The sequence below is a fragment of the Oncorhynchus mykiss genome, chromosome 5 (assembly GCF_057628025.1).
Source record: "Oncorhynchus mykiss isolate SJ-2025 chromosome 5, ASM5762802v1, whole genome shotgun sequence".
Lineage (NCBI taxonomy): Eukaryota > Metazoa > Chordata > Actinopteri > Salmoniformes > Salmonidae > Oncorhynchus > Oncorhynchus mykiss.
The window spans coordinates 7,185,527-7,205,886 of NC_143026.1; the positions used below are offsets into that span (position 1 = coordinate 7,185,527).

Sequence of the window (20,360 nt, forward strand, 5' to 3'; positions counted from 1 at the left end):
ACAGTGTTAAAACACTGGTGAAGCCTGCTACTGACACGGTATTAAAATCGTGAAGCCTGCTACTGACACGGTGTTAAAACACTGGTGAAGCCTGCTACTGACACAGTGTTAAAACAGTGGTGAAGCCTGCTACTGACACGGTGTTAAAACACTGGTGAAGCCTGCTACTGACAGTGTTAAAACACTGGTGAAGCCTGCTACTGACAGTGTTAAAACACTGGTGAAGCCTGCTACTGACAGTGTTATTTTACTGATTGACTGCTATAGACACGGTGTTATTTTACAGTTTGACTGCTACAGACACGGTGTTATTTTACAGTTTGACTGCTACAGACACTGTGTTATTTTACAGTTTGACTGCTACAGACACGGTGTTATTTTACAGTTTGACTGCTACAGACACGGTGTTATTTTACTGATTGACTGCTACCGACACGGTGTTATTTTACAGTTTGACTGCTACAGACACAGTGTTATTTTACAGTTTGACTGCTACAGACACGGTGTTATTTTACTGATTGACTGCTATAGACACGGTGTTATTTTACAGTTTGACTGCTACAGACACAGTGTTATTTTACAGTTTGACTGCTACAGACACGGTGTTATTTTACTGATTGACTGCTACCGACACGGTGTTATTTTACTGATTGACTGCTCGTCATACAGTGGCCTGAAGTTTTGTACCACTGGGTTTCTGATGTTTGTTGTATTGGCTTGTCTGAGCTTAGAGCTGTGGTTCTATCCATGTTGCTTTTCAGTAATATCACTTAGAGCTGTGGTTCTATCCATGTTGCTTTTCAGTAATATCACTTAGATATGTGGTTCTATCCATGTTGCTTTTCAGTAATATCACTTAGACCTGTGGTTCTATCCATGTTGCTTTTCAGTAATATCACTTAGAGCTGTGGTTCTATCCATGTTGCTTTTCAGTAATATCACTTAGAGCTGTGGTTCTATCCATGTTGCTTTTCAGTAATATCACTTAGAGCTGTGGTTCTATCCATGTTGCTTTTCAGTAATATCACTTAGAGCTGTGGTTCTATCCATGTTGCTTTTCAGTAATATCACTTAGAGCTGTGGTTCTATCCATGTTGCTTTTCAGTAATATCACTTAGAGCTGTGGTTCTAGCCATGTTGCTTTTCAGTAATATCACTTAGAGCTGTGGTTCTAGCCATGTTGCTTGTCAGTAATATCACTTAGAGCTGTGGTTCTATCCATGTTGCTTTTCAGTAATATCACTTAGAGCTGTGGTTCTATCCATGTTGCTTTTCAGTAATATCACTCAGAGCTGTGGTTCTATCCATGATATCCTCATGAAGGCTGAGAAACATTAACATGTCATAACCATACAATTGGAAAACAGGGCAATAGAAAGATTTGTATTGCGTACTGTACACAGGAGACCATGGAAAAGGTTGTGGGAAACAAAATATTTTGGATTTAAAAAAAATTAATAATTCTGCTACACATAAAAAGTTAATGGCTCAACACAGCAAAAAAAAAAAAAACATTGGAAAATAGAACATGAACCAGATGTGTTCCTTGCAGCAAAATACAGCTACATGCACCGTATACATTAAAAGGGGCAATCAGCTATTTAAACAATAACAAAGCCAAATCCTGCCACTGTTTCTGTAAAAAGATAAGAGATTGGGCTGGAAAAAATGTCAAGCACTAATTCATAGAGCTATGGATGCAAGAACTGACTATCCACAATATCAACATTATATACTGAACAACAATAAAACACAATGTGTAACAATTTCAAAGATTTTAGTGAGTTACAGTTCATGTAAGGAAATCAGTCAATTGAAATAAACTCATTAGGGCCTAATCTATGGATTTTATATGACTTGGCAGGGGTGCAGCAATGGGTGGGCCTATGCATTCCCAGGCCCACCCTGGCTGGGGAGCCAGGCCCAGCCAATCAGAATTAGTTTTCCCCCACAAAAGGTCTTTATTACAGACAAAAATACTCTTCAGTTTCATTAGCTGTCCGGGTGGTTAGTCTCAGATGATCCCGCAGGTGAAGAAGCCAGATGTGGAGGTCTTGGGCTGGCATGGTTACATGTGGTCTGCGGTTGTGAGGACGGATGGACGTACTGCCAAGTTGTCTAAAACGATGTCGGAGGCAGCATTCAATTCTCTGGCAACAGCTCTGGTGGACATGTCTGCATTCACCATGCCAATTGAACTCTTCCCTCAAAACTTGAGAGATCTGTGGCATTGTGTTGGGTGACAAAACTGCACATTTTAAAGTGGCCTTTTATTGTCCCCTAGCACAAGGTGCACCTGTGTAATGATCATGCTGTTTAATCAGCTGCTTGATATGCCACATCTGTCAGATGGATGGATTATCTTGGCAAAGGAGAAATGCTCACTAACAGTGATGTAAACACATTTGTGCACAACATTTGAGGTAAAATAGTATTTTTTGTGCGTATGGAAAGTTTTGGGGATTTTTTATTTCAGCTCATGAAAAGTTGGACCAACACTACATATTGCATTTATATTTTTGTTCAGTATAGTTGTATATTTTGAGCTGTGCTCCTAAAAAAGTGTGCAAACATCTTGTAGAATCTACACCCACAGCTTGCATTCTCCAGATATTTGTTTTTTTAATGCAGTAGTTTGATGCTCTGAAATGAGATAATTTGAGTAACCTGTGAAGGAATATTTTGTATTTGTGCTTTTCTAATAACCAATTCGACTGGGTTCATGCAAGTGACTGATTGATTGTGCCTGGGAGGAATCCTCACCATCAGTATAAGCAAATTTGGCAGTATGCCCAGAACATTGTTTTGAGAATGGAAAGGGATATCTCAGTTTCAAGGTCTCAGCGTTCAAGGTCTCAGAGAAGAGAGGCCTCTCGTGAGGTATTTGTCGGTCACATGCATGAACCAAAAGTTAATGATGAAAAAATATAAATCATGCAAATATAACTTGTCTGTGTAAGCAGTATATGAGAGAACTAAACGGGACTGCCCCGGCAGAGCTTCCGACCGACGTGTACTATGGTGCATTAAGTTTGTTGGAACCACTCCAGCTTGCTGATAATTAATTTAATATTGACTTCAGGTGTCCCTGGTGGTAATTTCAACAACAGACCATTCAAAAGTTCCAACGCAGAAAAATGTATAAAAGAAAAACATAGCCGTAGGTAATAAATACTCTTCACATTAAAAGAGTAATACTATTGCCATGTGTTTTTCATTGAGGCCATATTGCATACAGACATAGATATAAGGTTGTCATGACATTGCAATGGTAGCTCATGTTAAGATATGTGAAACAGTCCTCGGAATCTGAAGGCCAACAGATCTGCTGGGGTCCAAGCTGCCCACAGAATATGAAGGCCAACAGATCTGCTGGGGTCCAAGCTGCCCACAGAATATGAAGGCCAACAGATCTGCTGGGGTCCAAGCTGCCCACAGAACCTGAAGGCCAACAGATCTGCTGGGGTCCAAGCTGCCCACAGAACCTGAAGGCCAACAGATCTGCTGGGGTCCAAGCTGCCCACAGAACCTGAAGGCCAACAGATCTGCTGGGGTCCGTGTGCATTGCACCCAGTGTTACATTTAACAAAAGTAACGTGTTACTTTACAATATTACTTGGCATTGTAACTCCTTATATAACTCGCTTTGTTATTTTGCGTTACTTTCACGATACATTATCTTTCATTATACATTCACTAGTTTCTCTTTTCATCTGCTTAAATTAGCCAAATACACCGAGTGAACAAAACATTAGGAACACCTGCTTTTTCCATGACAGACTGACCAGGTGAGAGTTAGGATCCCTTATTGATGTCACATTGATGTCAGTGTAGATGAAGGGGACGAGACAGGTTAAGGAAGGATTTTTAGACCTTAAGACAATTGAGACATGGATTGTGTGTGTGTGTGTGTGTGTGTGTGCCATTCCGAGGGTGAATGGGAAAGACAAAATACATAAGTACCTTTGAACTGGGTATGGTAGTAGGTGCCAGGTGCATCGTTTACAGTGTGTCAAGAACTGCAATGTTGCTGGGGATTTCTCGCTCAACAGTTTCCCGTGTGTATAAAGAATGGTCCACCACCCAAAGGACATCCAGTCAACGGCAGGCCAGTGGTCGAAAAACAGGTCATTGATGAAAGAGGACAGACTGACAGTCCAGTACAACATTGGTGTCCAAAGACCCATAAAATAATGCGCAACTTGTCGTACCTTGAATGGGGTAAGGCAGCCAATGACCTTAGAGAGTTTCACTTCTTTCAGAATACAAAAAAAAAAAGAAACTGTAGTTGAAGGAACAAAAACACTGGAGAATTGGAAAACATTGCCTGGGCTGATGAATCCCGGTTCCTGCTGTTTCACGCTGATGAGAAGACTTAGAGTATAGAGAAAACCACGAGTACATGCTTCCATCACGCAGCGTCTCAACATTGCAGGCTGGTGGTGGTGGTGGTGTGATGCTATGTTTCCACAGCACACATTGGGCCTCTTGATGAAAGTGGAGCAATGTTTTGAATTCCACAGGATGTCTAAAACATCATTGCCAATCAGGTGCATCCTTTCATGGCAGCAGTGTATCCATCTGCATCTATATATATATATATATATATATATATATATATATATATATATATATATATATATATATATATATATATATATATACACAGTGCCTTGCAAAAGTATTCGGCCCCCTTGAACTTTGCAACCTTTTGCCACATTTCAGGCTTCAAACATAAAGATATAAAACTGTATTTTTTTGTGAAGAATCAACAACAAGTGGGACACAATCATGAAGTGGAACGACATTTTTTGGATATTTCAAACTTTTTTAACAAATCAAAAACTGAAAAATTGGGCGTGCAAAATTATTCAGCCCCCTTAAGTTAATACTTTGTAGCGCCACCTTTTGCTGCAATTACAGCTGTAAGTCGCTTGGGGTATGTCTCTATCAGTTTTGCACATCGAGAGACTGACATTTTTTCCCATTCCTCCTTGCAAAACAGCTCGAGCTCAGTGAGGTTGGATGGAGAGCATTTGTGAACAGCAGTTTTCAGTTCTTTCCACAGATTCTCGATTGGATTCAGGTCTGGACTTTGACTTGGCCATTCTAATACCTGGATATGTTTATTTTTGAACCATTCCATTGTAGATTTTGCTTTATGTTTTGGATCATTGTCTTGTTGGAAGACAAATCGCCGTCCCAGTCTCAGGTCTTTTGCAGACTCCATCAGGTTCTTCCAGAATGGTCCTGTATTTGGCTCCATCCATCTTCCCATCAATTTTAACCATTTTCCCTGTCCCTGCTGAAGAAAAGCAGGCCCAAACCATGATGCTGCCACCACCATGTTTGACAGTGGGGATGGTGTATTCAGCTGTGTTGCTTTTACACCAAACATAACGTTTTGCATTGTTGCCAAAAAGTTAAATTTTGGTTTCATCTAACCAGAGCACCTTTTTCCACATGTTTGGTGTGTCTCCCAGGTGGCTTGTGGCAAACTTTAAACGACACATTTTATGGATATCTTTAAGAAATGGCTTTCTTCTTGCCACTCTTCCATAAAGGCCAGATTTGTGCAATATACGACTGATTGTTGTCCTATGGACAGAGTCTCCCACCTCAGCTGTAGATCTCTGCAGTTCATCCAGAGTAATCATGGGCCTCTTGGCTGCATCTCTGATCAGTCTTCTCCTTGTATGAGCTGAAAGTTTAGAGGGATGGCCAGGTCTTGGTAGATTTGCAGTGGTCTGATACTCCTTCCATTTCAATATTATCGCTTGCACAGTGCTCCTTGGGATGTTTAAAGCTTGGGAAATCTTTTTGTATCCAAATCCGGCTTTAAACTTCTTCACAACAGTATCTCGGACCTGCCTGGTGTGTTCCTTGTTCTTCATGATGCTCTCTGCGCTTTTAACGGACCTCTGAGACTATCACAGTGCAGGTGCATTTATACGGAGACTTGATTACACACAGGTGGATTGTATTTATCATCATTAGTCATTTAGGTCAACATTGGATCATTCAGAGATCCTCACTGAACTTCTGGAGAGAGTTTGCTGCACTGAAAGTAAAGGGGCTGAATAATTTTGCACGCCCAATTTTTCAGTTTTTGATTTGTTAAAAAAGTTTGAAATATCCAATAAATGTCGTTCCACTTCATGATTGTGTGTGGGACACAATCATGAAGTGGAACGACATTTATTGGATATTTTAAACTTTTTTAACAAATCAAAAACTGAAAAATTGTTGTTGATTCTTCACAAAAAAATACAGTTTTATATCTTTATGTTTGAAGCCTGAAATGTGGCAAAAGGTCGCAAAGTTCAAGGGGTCCGAATACTTTCACAAGGCACTGTATATATATATTTTAGCAGGATAATACCCCATGCCACAAGGCTAGGATTGTCCAGGAATGGTTCCACGAACATGACAGTGAAATCAGTTTACGGCAGTGTCCTGCCCAGACACCATGATCTCGGTCCAATTGAGCATCTGTGTGGATGAGATGGAACGAGCTATTTGGAGCGGAGATTCACTACCAGTCATCTTGACAACTCGTGGGAAGCATTGGAGTCAACATGGACCAGCATCCCTGTGGAACGCTTGCAACACCTTGTAGAGTCCCATGCTCCGACGAATTAAGGCTGTTCTGAGGGAAAAAAGGGGGTGCAACTCAATATTAGGACGATTTTCAGATATTAGGCCGATTTTCAGATATTAGGCCGATTTTCAGATATTAGGACGATTTTCAGATATTAGGACGATTTTCAGATATTAGGACGATTTTCAGATATTAGGAATATTTTCTTTTTTTGCAAGTCAAACATCTGTACAGATATCCATCATCTTTCCATTCAAAATCTTTCTCTCGAACCGCCAGTTCTGATTAGACCGCACGTACACGCACCCTTAAGTTACTTGACAAAGTAACTATTATTATATTACCCAATTTTTTAAAAAGTAACGCGTTACATTACTAGTTACTCAACAAACAAAAAAGCATTCTGATTACGTAAGGTGTTACTTTTGTAAAGACCCTAGCGGGCATATCAAAGTTTTGTGGCGTTTCGGGCGGCCATTGCAAGGTTCTTGAGCGAGAATCGAACTTGACATCCTAAGGGCAACAGACAGACCTGTTTCCACCGCTCCGGAGCTCTAATCAGTCTTATCAATGACAGGTTGGTTACAGTAGGAATGTAGACCTTCACAGCTCAAAGACACCTACCAAGAGAGAGTCTCTCAAAACAAGCCGGACTTCATATTTAACTCATTAGCAGGAGTGCATACGAGGCTGAGCTCTGAGGGGGGGGGGGGGGGGGGGGGGGGTGAGGTTTATGCTCGCAATAATATTTATCTTTACTAGAACACGGCTGGGATTCTAAAAAACAACATTTTGTGACATGTGCTTTACATTTTCCTCCACAAACATATCGTACTTAACTCAAATGTAGCGGGAGAGCTGCTGTGCTTGGCGGGCGTTCATGTTAACGTACGCTGTCATCCCCCTGGCGGAGGAGATCCTCTCTTGGCCAATCACTAATGCCGGGGATCTAAACACAGTCCTCTAGTCCAATGAGCTGGAATCATTTCAAGCTGAGATCTGCAGTTGCTACATTAATTTTTTTGGACTTATATATTTATATATATATATACACACACCTATTGATTCTTGAAGGATATAATTTATAAAATGCCTCGTAAACTCAGTTCAACTTCCCCATCAGAACCCCAAATATAAGCTTGTTTTATTCCAATGTTTGTAAACAAAGTAAATGTAAACAAACACTATTATAGCCTCATAACATGGTTCAAACTATAATTGAGATATCATGGATGGTGAGGCCTTGCATCCATAGCTCTGTCTATGAATTTGAGAGTGGTTTCTCCAGCCTCATCCCTCAGCTTTTTACAGAAACAGTGGAGGGGGAAATGCTGTGTTATCGTTTCAACTTCTGATTGCCCCTTTAAATCATCCCTTTTGTATAGAGAGGAGCGGCGGCCTCTCCATCTCTTTGACGTCTAGAACAGAGAGCGAGACAGAGACTGTCTAGATTGTCTACAGTACAGTAGACCACAGTGAATGTTCACTAAGTTTCATTTGTACAGGGTTCATATTCTGGACACTAGATTCATTTGTACAGGGTTCATATTCTGGACACTAGATTCATTTGTACAGGGTTCATATTCTGGACACTAGTTTCATTTGTACAGTGTTCATATTCTGGACACTAGTTTCATTTGTACAGGGTTCATATTCTGGACACTAGTTTTATTTTTACAGGGTTCATATTCTGGACACTAGTTTCATTTTTACAGTGTTCATATTCTGGACACTAGTTTCATTTTTACAGGGTTCATATTCTGGACACTAGTTTCATTTGTACAGGGTTCATATTCTGGACACTAGTTTTATTTGTACAGGGTTCATATTCTGGACACTAGTTTCATTTGTACAGGGTTCATATTCTGGACACTAGTTTCATTTGTACAGGGTTCATATTCTGGACACTAGTTTCATTTTTACAGTGTTCATATTCTGGACACTAGTTTCATTTGTACAGGGTTCATATTCTGGACACTAGTTTCATTTGTACAGGGTTCATATTCTGGACACTAGTTTCATTTGTACAGGGTTCATATTCTGGACACTAGTTTTATTTGTACAGTACAGTTAGTGTCCTGGACACTAGTTTCCTTTGTACAGTACGGTGTTCATAATCTGGACACTGGTTTTATTTGTACAGTACAGTTAGTGTCCTGGACACTAGTTTCCTTTGTACAGTACGGTGTTCATATTCTGGACACTAGTTTTATTTGTACAGTACAGTTAGTGTCCTGGACACTAGTTTCCTTTGTACAGTACGGTGTTCATATTCTGGACACTAGTTTTATTTGTACAGTACAGTTAGTGTCCTGGACACTAGTTTCCTTTGTACAGTACGGTGTTCATAATCTGGACACTAGTTTCATTTGTACAGGGTTCATAATCTGGACAATGGTTTTATTTGTACAGTACAGTGTTAGTGTTCTGGACACAAAGGGAGATGAATATTGATTTAGAAACCTGGTTCTCTGGGGTTAGATTACTTCTCAGACCACTTTGTCATCCGTACTGGGTCATGCCAAATCCTTCTGCCCAGGACACACTACTGTCATCACTTCTGAAAAGCCAAACAATGGTCCTATACTACCCCAATAAAGGACTTGGAGATGAAGACCTCATAGCGATCTGTTCATGGTGGTAAGAATTTCAATGAAACTGTCACTTGCACTGCAGTCCTTCACATAGTAACATAGGCTTCAGTAGTTCAGACCCCACGTGCTTTTTGCACTGCAGACCTTCACATAGTAACATAGGCTTCAGTAGTTCAGACCCCACGTGCTTTTTGCACTGCAGTCCTTCACATAGTAACATAGGCTTCAGTAGTTCAGACCCCACGTGCTTTTTGCACTGCAGTCCTTCACATAGTAACATAGGCTTCAGTAGTTCAGACCCCACGTGCTTTTTGTCACGGCTTTTCATTTTAAGACGAAAAATAAACCTAATCCTGCCACACTCAAAGTAAATCCAATGTTATCAATGAAAACAATTTCCAGCAGTTTTATTAGCCCTAATATTTACTAGCCTAATTAAAAATGTCTGGAGGTCGGGTTAACGTGTTGATATAATTACAAACAAATTCTGAGCGAGCAGACTGCCGACCACCGAAAAATTCAGGTCGCAAAAAAAAGACTGTCTCCAAAACGAAACGATCCGTAAGATTCCATCTTGGGACTCCCCCCGTCAGTCCCAGCAGTGCATGTCTTTCACAGTTGAGCTCCAGGAGCCGGCTCCGGCTTTAAATCAAGCCCCCGTTAGAAGTTCTGCGCTTCCGGGGCCACGCTTGGTCGCGCTCCCTCAAGGCACTCTGTATCTACAATATATGCCTGAAGAACTCATTAGAGCCACTGGAGGAATGAGCTCCCCTGTCATGATGCACATCCCCCCCACCCCCACCCCCACCGCCTGTGTGTGTGTGGGGGTGTGTGTGGGTGTGTGTGTGTGTGTGTGTGTGTGTGCGTGCGTGTGCGAAAGGTATGTTGGTGGGGGAGAAGGGGGTCAGACTCAACTTACTTGAAGTTGTCGTCCTCTACGAACTTCTGAAGCTCCTCGATATAGCGCACGGACATTAAATACTTCTGAACATGGGGGAGGGTCACCAGGTGATCTGTGAAGAGGGAAAGTGGTGTGGGGAAAGGAGAGAGGGTAGCAGGAAGACAAAAAACAAACAGTAAGACAAGAGAGACCAAGTGAGAGACAGACGGTGAGAGAGAGAGAGCAAGAGAGAGAAACGGTTTGGAACACTTCATTGTCTTCCTCTTAATGTGGTTTGTTTAGCTACATTAACCCCTCCCATTGGCAACAGTCTCCTCCTAACCCCTCCCATTGGCAACAGTCTCCTCCTAACCCCTCCCATTGGCAACAGTCTCCTCCTAACCCCTCCCATCGGCAACAGTCTCCTCCTAACTCCTCCCATTGGCAACAGTCTCCTCCTAACCCCTCCCATCGGCAACAGTCTCCTCCTAACCCCTCCCATCGGCAACAGTCTCCTCCTAACCCCTACCACCGGCAACAGTCTCCTCCTAACCCCTCCCACCGGCAACAGTCTCCTCCTAACCCCTCCCACCGGCAACAGTCTCCTCCTAACCCCTCCCACCAGCAACAGTCTCCTCCTAACCCCTCCCACCGGCAACAGTCTCCTCCTAACCCCTCCCATCGGCAACAGTCTCCTCCTAACCCCTCCCATCGGCAACAGTCTCCTCCTAATTCCTCTAATCAGCAGCACTCTACTTCTAACGTAAATGAACATCTGAGAAGTCTGGGTAACCCTTCCCCCGTTCTCTCCTCAAAGTCTGGTCCGAGTGAAGCAAATGGCTAGCGGCTAGCCGGCAGTACGTGAGAGACATGACGTGTAAGCTCTGGGGGCGAACACTGGGCGGTTTGGTTGTTGCATCTTAATGCTGTTACCAGCTGTCGTAGGGGGTTAAGGTTGTACATGTGTGCATTTCGGCCCCATGCGGTTGCCATTTTGTTCGGGCCCTGAGGAAGTTCTCGGAACCTCGCTGGCATTGGCCTTGCCGCTCATCTCTGTGTGCGTCGATGAGGGGTTTACTTTATTTAAACCAACTCCGCTAACAGTGTTGCCATGGCAGCGAGGCCAACTACAACTGGAATTAATAAAACCTCTCCTTCGTTTTCACTGTGCTTGTTCTTTACTCTGCACAACGTTTCATATATACTGTAAAAGTCTTATGCCAGGCCAGGATTTGATGGGCTTTCGTAAACATTATTGCAACACTTTAGGGTTCATGAGCTCAGTCTTGTTTCAGTAGAAGAGACATCTTGGATCTGAGATCTGTTCCACAGTTCCAATGTAGAAATGAGGAGTAAACATTTGCCTGCTCTTGCCAGTGTTGTCTAACTAAAAGTATCTTCAAAACACAGGCAACTTAAAGATGATGTACATACAAGGACAGCAGGACTACCATCATACAGGCCTGAGGGAACATTCATATCACTTAACACTCGAACCCGCCTGGCCTTTCGGTCTATCAGTGCCCTCTAGAGAATGTTGAGAAAGTTGTCGGGCGTTTCTTTAGCATAGGCATCAGATATCAATCACATAGAGTCAACGACATGTTTTGTATAATTCTACAGAAAGTCATTACAGTGTAATCCGTTTGATCAACTTTATTTGTAGATTTAATTAGTAAGAGTTACAGTAACTAATAAAGTCCAGTTACAGCTTCTTTTGACAAATTAGAAACTACATTGATAATACTGGTATGCAGGTGAAATTATTTCCAGTATTCCTAAAGAGAAGCACCAGTGCATGAACAACTGTAAATGATGAATTGCAGAAAATAAATATTTGTGGAAATATATTCCTGATAAAAGATATAAAAAGTAATTTGTTGATTGTATCAGACACTATTGTGCCATTATACCCAGTGCCTTTACGAATTAAATCAAATCTAGTCTTTCTTTACGCTGTTTGGGTCCACCGTCAGCACACATCTTCGGCGCTTTATGTGAGCAAACCTCACAAACAAATTGGTTGTACTGCACACAGTTTTCATGAATTCTGAGAGTTATTTGACAAAGGTAAGTGTCATAGAAACTGCAGAAGCTCTTTCAGCTACTATATAGAAATCTAAATATTCTACTTTGACGGAGGATTAGATAAAGTGATGCTCCTTTCTCTCCATCTGTCAATTACAAGATGCGCCCATCTCTTCATGTACAATTTGACAACTGCTAAGGCCTAATATTGTCACTCATCATATTATTGTCAATTTAATCTTGCCACGTAGGCTCACTCTTATTATGTGTGAAGTTCGTTTTGGTCTAGTCAGGGTGTAGTTCGACATCCATGTGTCATTCATGCAGTGGGCTGTCATTGTTTGCTTCCCTGTATTGAGTCAAGGAGATGTTTTGCATTATTCTAAATGACTACTGGACATGTAGCATGTTTTCGTTTCCCTTACAATACATTTGATTAGTAATAGAGTTATTGTAAATCAAACAGTCACATAACAGCTTCTGATACCAAAAGGTGTGAAGTCAAATGATTTGCCGCTGATAAATAGGCATAACAAACTCATCATTACACTATTGCGTCTCAAAATTAAAATCAACCTCATCATCATTCAGTTAGGCCTAATTTAAATTTGATTGTGAAGTAAGGTGCACAATTATCAGCCATTCATCCATGTGTTATTCATTCAGTGAGGAGAGAATGTCACATTACCGCCACAATGGCTGGGTGCCAACGTCCCACAGCACATTGTCTTAGCGCCTGGCTGGGTACCACATCCTACAGCACATTGTCTTGGAGCCTGGCTGGGTACCACATCCTACAGCACATTGTCTTGGAGCCTGGCTGGGTACCAACGTCCTACAGCACATTGTCTTGGAGCCTGGCTGGGTACCAACGTCCTACAGCACATTGTCTTGGAGCCTGGCTGGGTACCAAGGTCCTACAGCACATTGTCTTGGAGCCTGGCTGGGTACCAACGGGGGGTAACTTTTTTCCCCAAACTCTGTGATTACGATCTTGTCTCATCATTGCAACTCCCCAATGGGCTCGGGAGGCGAAGGTTGAGTCATGCGTCCTCCGAAACATGACCCGCCAAACCGCTCTTCTTAACACCCGTACGCTTAACCCAGAAGCCAACTGCACCAATGTGTCAGAGGAAAACACTGTTCAACTGACGACCGGTCAGCCCGCAGGCGCCTGGCCCGCCACAAGGAGTCGCTAGAATGCGATGAGCCCCGGCCAAACCCTTCCCTAACACGGACGATGCTGGGCCAATTGTGCGCCGCCCTATGGGACTCCTGGTCACGGCTGGTTGTGACACAGCCTGGGATCGAACCCCAGGCTGTAGTGACGCCACAACACTGCGACACTCAGTATTATTTTCTTTACTAAATCAAACGTCAGTGGCCGTTGGCGGTTCTAGTGTTAACACTATTATGCATTCCCGAATCAAACTGTGCTGGATCTGATATGTCCTTTCCAGCAACTACGGTGGATGCAGCCAGGCCAGTGCATTACAGTTTAGCTCAGTTGGGCTCAGTAGTTTGAAAATCCCTTCATCGATAAGAGAGTATTTGAGAGTGTCTGTGGGTGATTGTGGCTGAGGGGGTGAAGCTGACAATAAGGAAATCCTTCTCTAACTGGTATATACTAAACTCAGCAAAGATTATCAAAGATAATTTGTAGAAATCCAAAAAACTTCACAGATCTTTATTGTAAAGGGTTTAAACACTGTTTCCCATGCTTGAATGAATGAACCATAAACAATTAATGAGCATGCACCTGTGGAACGGTCGTTAAGACACTAACAGCTTACAGACGGTAGGCAATAAAAGTCACAGCTATGAAAACTTAGGACATGAAAGAAGCCTTCCTACTGACTCTGAAAAACACCAAAAGAAAGATGCCCGGGGTCCCTGCTCATCTGCGTGAATGTGCCTTAGGCATGCTGCAAGGAGGCATGAAGACTGCAGACGTGGCCAGGGCAATAAATTGAAATGTCCTGTCATGATGTGGTCCTTTCTGGGTATAGATCATAGCTTCTCACTCTCTCCTACACCCAGGTTCTGTTATCTAAATTCCTGGCGGGGACTCTCTCCCCCTTTTCATGCAGTAGGGAGAGAGAGAGTTCCACAGTAGAACAAAGGAACTCCCGCCAAATTCTGCTACATTCCAGAATTTGAGACTGGAAAAAAATATCCATATTTTGGAGAATGTGTAAACGGTCGGTGGAGAAGCCAGGTACGACCCGGTCCGTTTTGTCTCATGTTTGTGACCTCATGAAAGACAATTTCAGCCACATTACCCTAACTCTGTTTATACAGGTGCCTCCATTATGAGGTTTGCATCTAATTATTTTATACAATGAATGAGTAAAGATGAAACTATTTGTGAAATGATGTAATGTGATGTTAAACTTTTAATGGGAGATAATTGTAATTCCCCTTTAAAGTTGAACTAAGTCATTGGCCCGCCCCCGTGAGCACAGACATGATCAGGCATCACGAATAAAAGCCCCTCCTAAGAAAATCCTCTTCAGACCACGCGTATCTCGGTGGAAACTGAGGTGGCACAGGTTTGAGTACCAAGAGTAAGCAAACCCACAGCGTGAGCTGTGATTGCAAATAGTTATTGAATTCCTAACCATACCACATGGAGCATTGGCTACACGGCTGGAAATGGTTAAACTCAGACTATCAATCCCTACAGAATAAGAGCAAATCTTAGATACTAATTACTAGTCTGCAGCTAGAAATTATGTAAACCTGGGATGAGGATACCGACAACCACCGAAACATCTATTCTATGAGACCATTTCTGAATGGTACTCTGAAGTATTCAAACTAACCACAAAATAGTTTGATCTTCAGGGAAACAAAGAGAGAGAAAGACACGATGATGAACTGACTCTCCAGCAGACGGACTGACGATTTCAACAGAGATCACAACGACACCTGGGCGTAAATATATATTGATTGCAATTACTTACCAATGAGTGAGCGTGCATGCGCAAAGGATTAGCATTTCAATGAATATAATTATCAACTGTATGTAGTGACCCCTTTTGTCTTTCCCACCAAGCCGTCATATCGGCTTAGCCCACTAGGGAATCTTCACTGTAATTTGTTAGTAACAGATCTACTGTTTGTGCATTTCTGTGAATATTTAGTTAGTTAGTAAATAAAGTATTAAGCTGTATGGATGATTCCTAGTAAAGGCTGGGTTCGTGCAGATAACCAACAATTTACGACATTTGGAATGAGACTGAATGAGAAAGGATAATTCATTAATTAGAAGACTAATTGATCAGATATTAAAATATCTGAAAGTTATATTAGGAAAATTATAACTTTGTAATTTGAAGATTATCCTTGGTGCCCGACATCCTAGTTAATTACATTTACATGATTAGTTTAATCACGTAATAATAATTACAGAGAATTTATTTGATAAAATAAGTCTTCACTTTTAATGATGCCAAAGACACGACAGCCCGTACTGTGAGACGCCTAAGACAACACTACAGGTAGACAGCTGATCATCCTCGCAGTGGCAGACCACGTGTAACACCTGCACACAATCTCAATGCTGTGTGTTACAGGGAAGACATCCTCCTCCCTCATGTGGAACCCTTCCTGCAGGCTCATCCTGACATGACCCTCCAGCATGACAATGCCACCATCCATACTGCTAGTCCTGTGTGTGATTTCCTGCAAGACAGGAATGTCAGTGTTCTGCCATGGCCAACGAAGAGCCTGGATCTCAATCCCATTGAGCACATCTGGGACCTGTAGAAACAGAAGGTGAGGGCTAGGGCCATTCCCCGCAGCAATGTCCGGGAACTTGCAGGTGCCTTGGAGGAAGAGTGGGGTAACATCTCACAGCAAGAACTGGCAAATCTGGTGCAGTCCATGAGGAGGAGATGCACTGCAGTACTTAATGCAGCTGGTGGCCACACCAGGTACTGACTGTTTGATTTTTGATTTTGAACCCCCCTTTGTTCAGGGACACATTATTCAATTTCTGTTAGTCACATGTCTGTGGAACTTGTTCAGTTTATGTCTCAGTTGTTGAATCTTGTTATGTTCATACAAATATTTACACAAGTTTGATGAAAATAAATGCAGTTGACAGTGAGAGGACGTTTCTTTTTTTGGTGAGTTTATATAGCCTTCTGTCGCTGAAACAAGTCTGTTGCTTTACCTCTGCTGCTGCTAACATGCATAGAATAACTGATCTAACATACCATATAGCTTTCCATCTTTTCACCATGTATTACTTAACCTGGCATCCGAAGACTTAATCTACACTTGAGTTGAGCACACCAATTTATTTTTGTGTGGTGAAGCTGACTTGTCTGTAAAAATGAGGGAAATGTTGTACTCTTACCATATTTACAGGACATCTGCAGGTCAGAGATCACCCTGAGCAAATTGTTCATCTGATTGGTCCTCTGCTCTGTCTCAATGATGCTATCCGATGCTGGATAGGCCGAGTCGATGTAGATCATGTCCAATAGGTAGATGCCTGCAGGGGGAGAGGGGAGGGACCAGAGGAAGGGGAGGAGTTAGTGGTACCCTGTGCCCAACTTCATTAATATGAATTATGTGACAGACATACAGTGTCTTGGTTAGATAAGTTTTCAAACACCTTGAATCACCTTTGGCAGCAATTACAGCTGTGAGTCTTTCTGGGTAAGTCTCTAAGAGCTTTGCACACCTGGATAGTACAATATTTTAAATTCTTCAAGCTCTGTCAAATTGGTTTTTGATCATTGCAATGACAGACATTTTCAATTATTGCCACAGATTTTCAAGCCGATTTAAGTCAAAACTGTAACTAGGCCACTTAGGGACATTCAATGTTCGTCTTGGTAAGCAACTCCAGTGTATATTTGGCCTTGTGGTTTAGGATATCGTCCTGCTGAAAGGTGAATTAATCTCCAGCCACCACCATTCTTGAAGATAAGAAGAGTGGTACTCAGTGAAATGATGTGTTGGATTTAACCCAAACATAACACTTTGTATTCAGAACAAAGGGAATTTCTTTGACATTTTTTTGCAGTATTACTTTAGTGCCTTACGGCAAACAGGATGCATGTTTTTGAATACTTGTTATTCTGTACAGGGTTCCTTCTATTCACTCGGTAAATTAGGTTAGTATTGTAGAGTAACTACAATGTTGTTGATCCATCCTCAGTTTTCACCTATCACAGCTATTAAACTCTGTAACCGTTTTTAAGAAGTCACCATTGGCCTCATGGTGAAATCCCTGAGCGATTTCCTTCCTCTCCAGGAACTGAGCTAGGAAGGACACCGGTACAGTGCCTTGCGAAAGTATTCGGCCCCCTTGAACTTTGCGACCTTTTGCCACATTTCAGGCTTCAAACATAAAGATATAAAACTGTATTTTGTGAAGAATCAACAACAAGTGGGACACAATCATGAAGTGGAACGACATTTATTGGATATTTCAAACTTTTTTAACAAATCAAAAACTGAAAAATTGGGCGTGCAAAATTATTCAGCCCCCTTAAGTTAATACTTTGTAGCGCCACCTTTTGCTGCGATTACAGCTGTAAGTCGCTTGGGGTATGTCTCAAACAGCATTGACGAATACGCTGATTCGGTGTGCGAGTTCATTAGAACGTGCGTTGAAGATGTCGTTCCCATAGCAACGATTAAAACATTCCCTAACCAGAAACCGTGGATTGATGGCAGCATTCGCGTGAAACTGAAAGCGCGAACCACTGCTTTTAATCAGGGCAAGGTGTCTGGTAACATGACCGAATACAAACAGTGCAGCTATTCCCTCCGCAAGGCTATCAAACAAGCTAAGCGTCAGTACAGAGACAAAGTAGAATCTCAATTCAACGGCTCAGACACAAGAGGCATGTGGCAGGGTCTACAGTCAATCACGGACTACAGGAAGAAATCCAGCCCAGTCACGGACCAGGATGTCCTGCTCCCAGGCAGACTAAATCACTTTTTTGCCCGCTTTGAGGACAATACAGTGCCACTGACACGGCCTGCAACGAAAACATGCGGTCTCTCCTTCACTGCAGCCGAGGTGAGTAAGACATTTAAACGTGTTAACCCTCGCAAGGCTGCAGGCCCAGACGGCATCCCCAGCCGCGCCCTCAGAGCATGCGCAGACCAGCTGGCCGGTGTGTTTACGGACATATTCAATCAATCCCTATACCAGTCTGCTGTTCCCACATGCTACAAGAGGGCCACCATTGTTCCTGTTCCCAAGAAAGCTAAGGTAACTGAGCTAAACGACTACCGCCCCGTAGCACTCACTTCCGTCATCATGAAGTGCTTTGAGAGACTAGTCAAGGACCATATCACCTCCACCCTACCTGACACCCTAGACCCACTCCAATTTGCTTACCGCCCAAATAGGTCCACAGACGATGCAATCTCAACCACACTGCACACTGCCCTAACCCATCTGGACAAGACGAATACCTATGTGAGAATGCTGTTCATTGACTACAGCTCTGCATTCAACACCATAGTACCCTCCAAGCTCGAGACCCTGGGTCTCGACCCCGCCCTGTGCAACTGGGTACTGGACTTCCTGACGGGCCGCCCCCAGGTGGTGAGGGTAGGCAACAACATCTCCTCCCCACTGATCCTCAACACTGGGGCCCCACAAGGGTGCGTTCTGAGCCCTCTCCTGTACTCCCTGTTCACCCACGACTGCGTGGCCACGCACGCCTCCAACTCAATCATCAAGTTTGCGGACGACACAACAGTGGTAGGCTTGATTACCAACAACGACGAGACGGCCTACAGGGAGGAGGTGAGGGCCCTCGGAGTGTGGTGTCAGGAAAATAACCTCACACTCAACGTCAACACAACTAAGGAGATGATTGTGGACTTCAGGAAACAGCAGAAGGAACACCCCCCTATCCACATCGATGGAACAGTAGTGGAGAGGGTAGCAAGTTTTAAGTTCCTCGGCATACACATCACAGACAAACTGAATTGGTCCACTCACACAGACAGCATTGTGAAGAAGGCGCAGCAGCGCCTCTTCAACCTCAGGAGGCTGAAGAAATTCGGCTTGTCACCAAAAGCACTCACAAACTTCTACAGATGCACAATCGAGAGCATCCTGGCGGGCTGTATCACCGCCTGGTACGGCAACTGCTCCGCCCTCAACCGTAAGGCTCTCCAGAGGGTAGTGAGGTCTGCACAACGCATCACCGGGGGCAAACTACCTGCCCTCCAGGACACCTACACCACCCGATGTTACAGGAAGGCCATAAAGATCATCAAGGACATCAACCACCCGAGCCACTGGCTGTTCACCCCGCTATCATCCAGAAGGCGAAGTCAGTACAGGTGCATCAAAGCTGGGACCGAGAGACTGAAAAACAGCTTCTATCTCAAGGCCATCAGACTGTTAAACAGCCACCACTAACATTGAGTGGCTGCTGCCAACACACTGACACTGACTCAACTCCAGCCACTTTAATAATGGGAATTGATGGGAAATGATGTAAATATATCACTAGCCACTTTAAACAATGCTACCTTATATAATGTTACTTACCCTACATTATTCATCTCATATGCATACGTATATACTGTACTCTATACCATCGACTGTATCCTTATGTAATACATGTATCACTAGCCACTTTAAACTATGCCACTTTGTTTACATACTGTACTCAATACCATCTACTGTATCTTGCCTATGCTGCTCTGTACCATCACTCATTCATATATCCTTATGTACATATTCTTTATCCCCTTACACTGTGTACAAGACAGTAGTTTTGGAATTGTTAGTTAGATTACTTGTTGGTTATTACTGCATTGTCGGAACTAGAAGCACAAGCATTTCGCTACACTCGCATTAACATCTGCTAACCATGTGTATGTGACAAATAAAATTTGATTTGAATTCTGAAATAGCGCCCCCTTCTGTGCACATTCAGTAATACCGTATACCCCGGTATGGTACAGAAACGGTATGACGGTATGAACATCTGCATACCACCCAACCATATTGAGGAGCTGTGTTGAGTACTGGAGTGAGTCACTCCTCTTAGTCCAGCTCAAACCACATGATTTCACTATAGTCTTATGCTTGGTTTTCCATTCAACTTGCCTCCTAAACTTAGCCTGGTTGAACCAGACTGAAAGCTGTGCTCACCATGCTTTAGCCAGGCTATCTTAAGCTGTCTGTGGAAATCACATACTGTTGAGTACAGTACTCTCTAGTCTTGTCAGACTGTTAGTGAAATCACATACTGTTGTGTAC

The 20,360-nt window shown here is 42.8% G+C and overlaps 1 protein-coding gene across 2 annotated transcripts in view; it reads right to left on the bottom strand.

The window, feature by feature from the left end:
- Window positions 1-20,360, bottom strand: part of LOC110523130 (ras-specific guanine nucleotide-releasing factor RalGPS1) — a 306,441-nt gene that overhangs the window by 65,471 nt on the left and 220,610 nt on the right. For both annotated transcript variants that reach the window (XM_036976684.2, XM_036976683.2), the window contains exons 9-10: window positions 16,470-16,607; window positions 10,115-10,208 (exon numbers count right to left, since the gene is read on the bottom strand). In XM_036976684.2, the coding sequence (XP_036832579.1) occupies window positions 10,115-10,208; window positions 16,470-16,607 (232 nt within the window). The remainder of the gene's footprint in view (window positions 1-10,114; window positions 10,209-16,469; window positions 16,608-20,360) is intronic.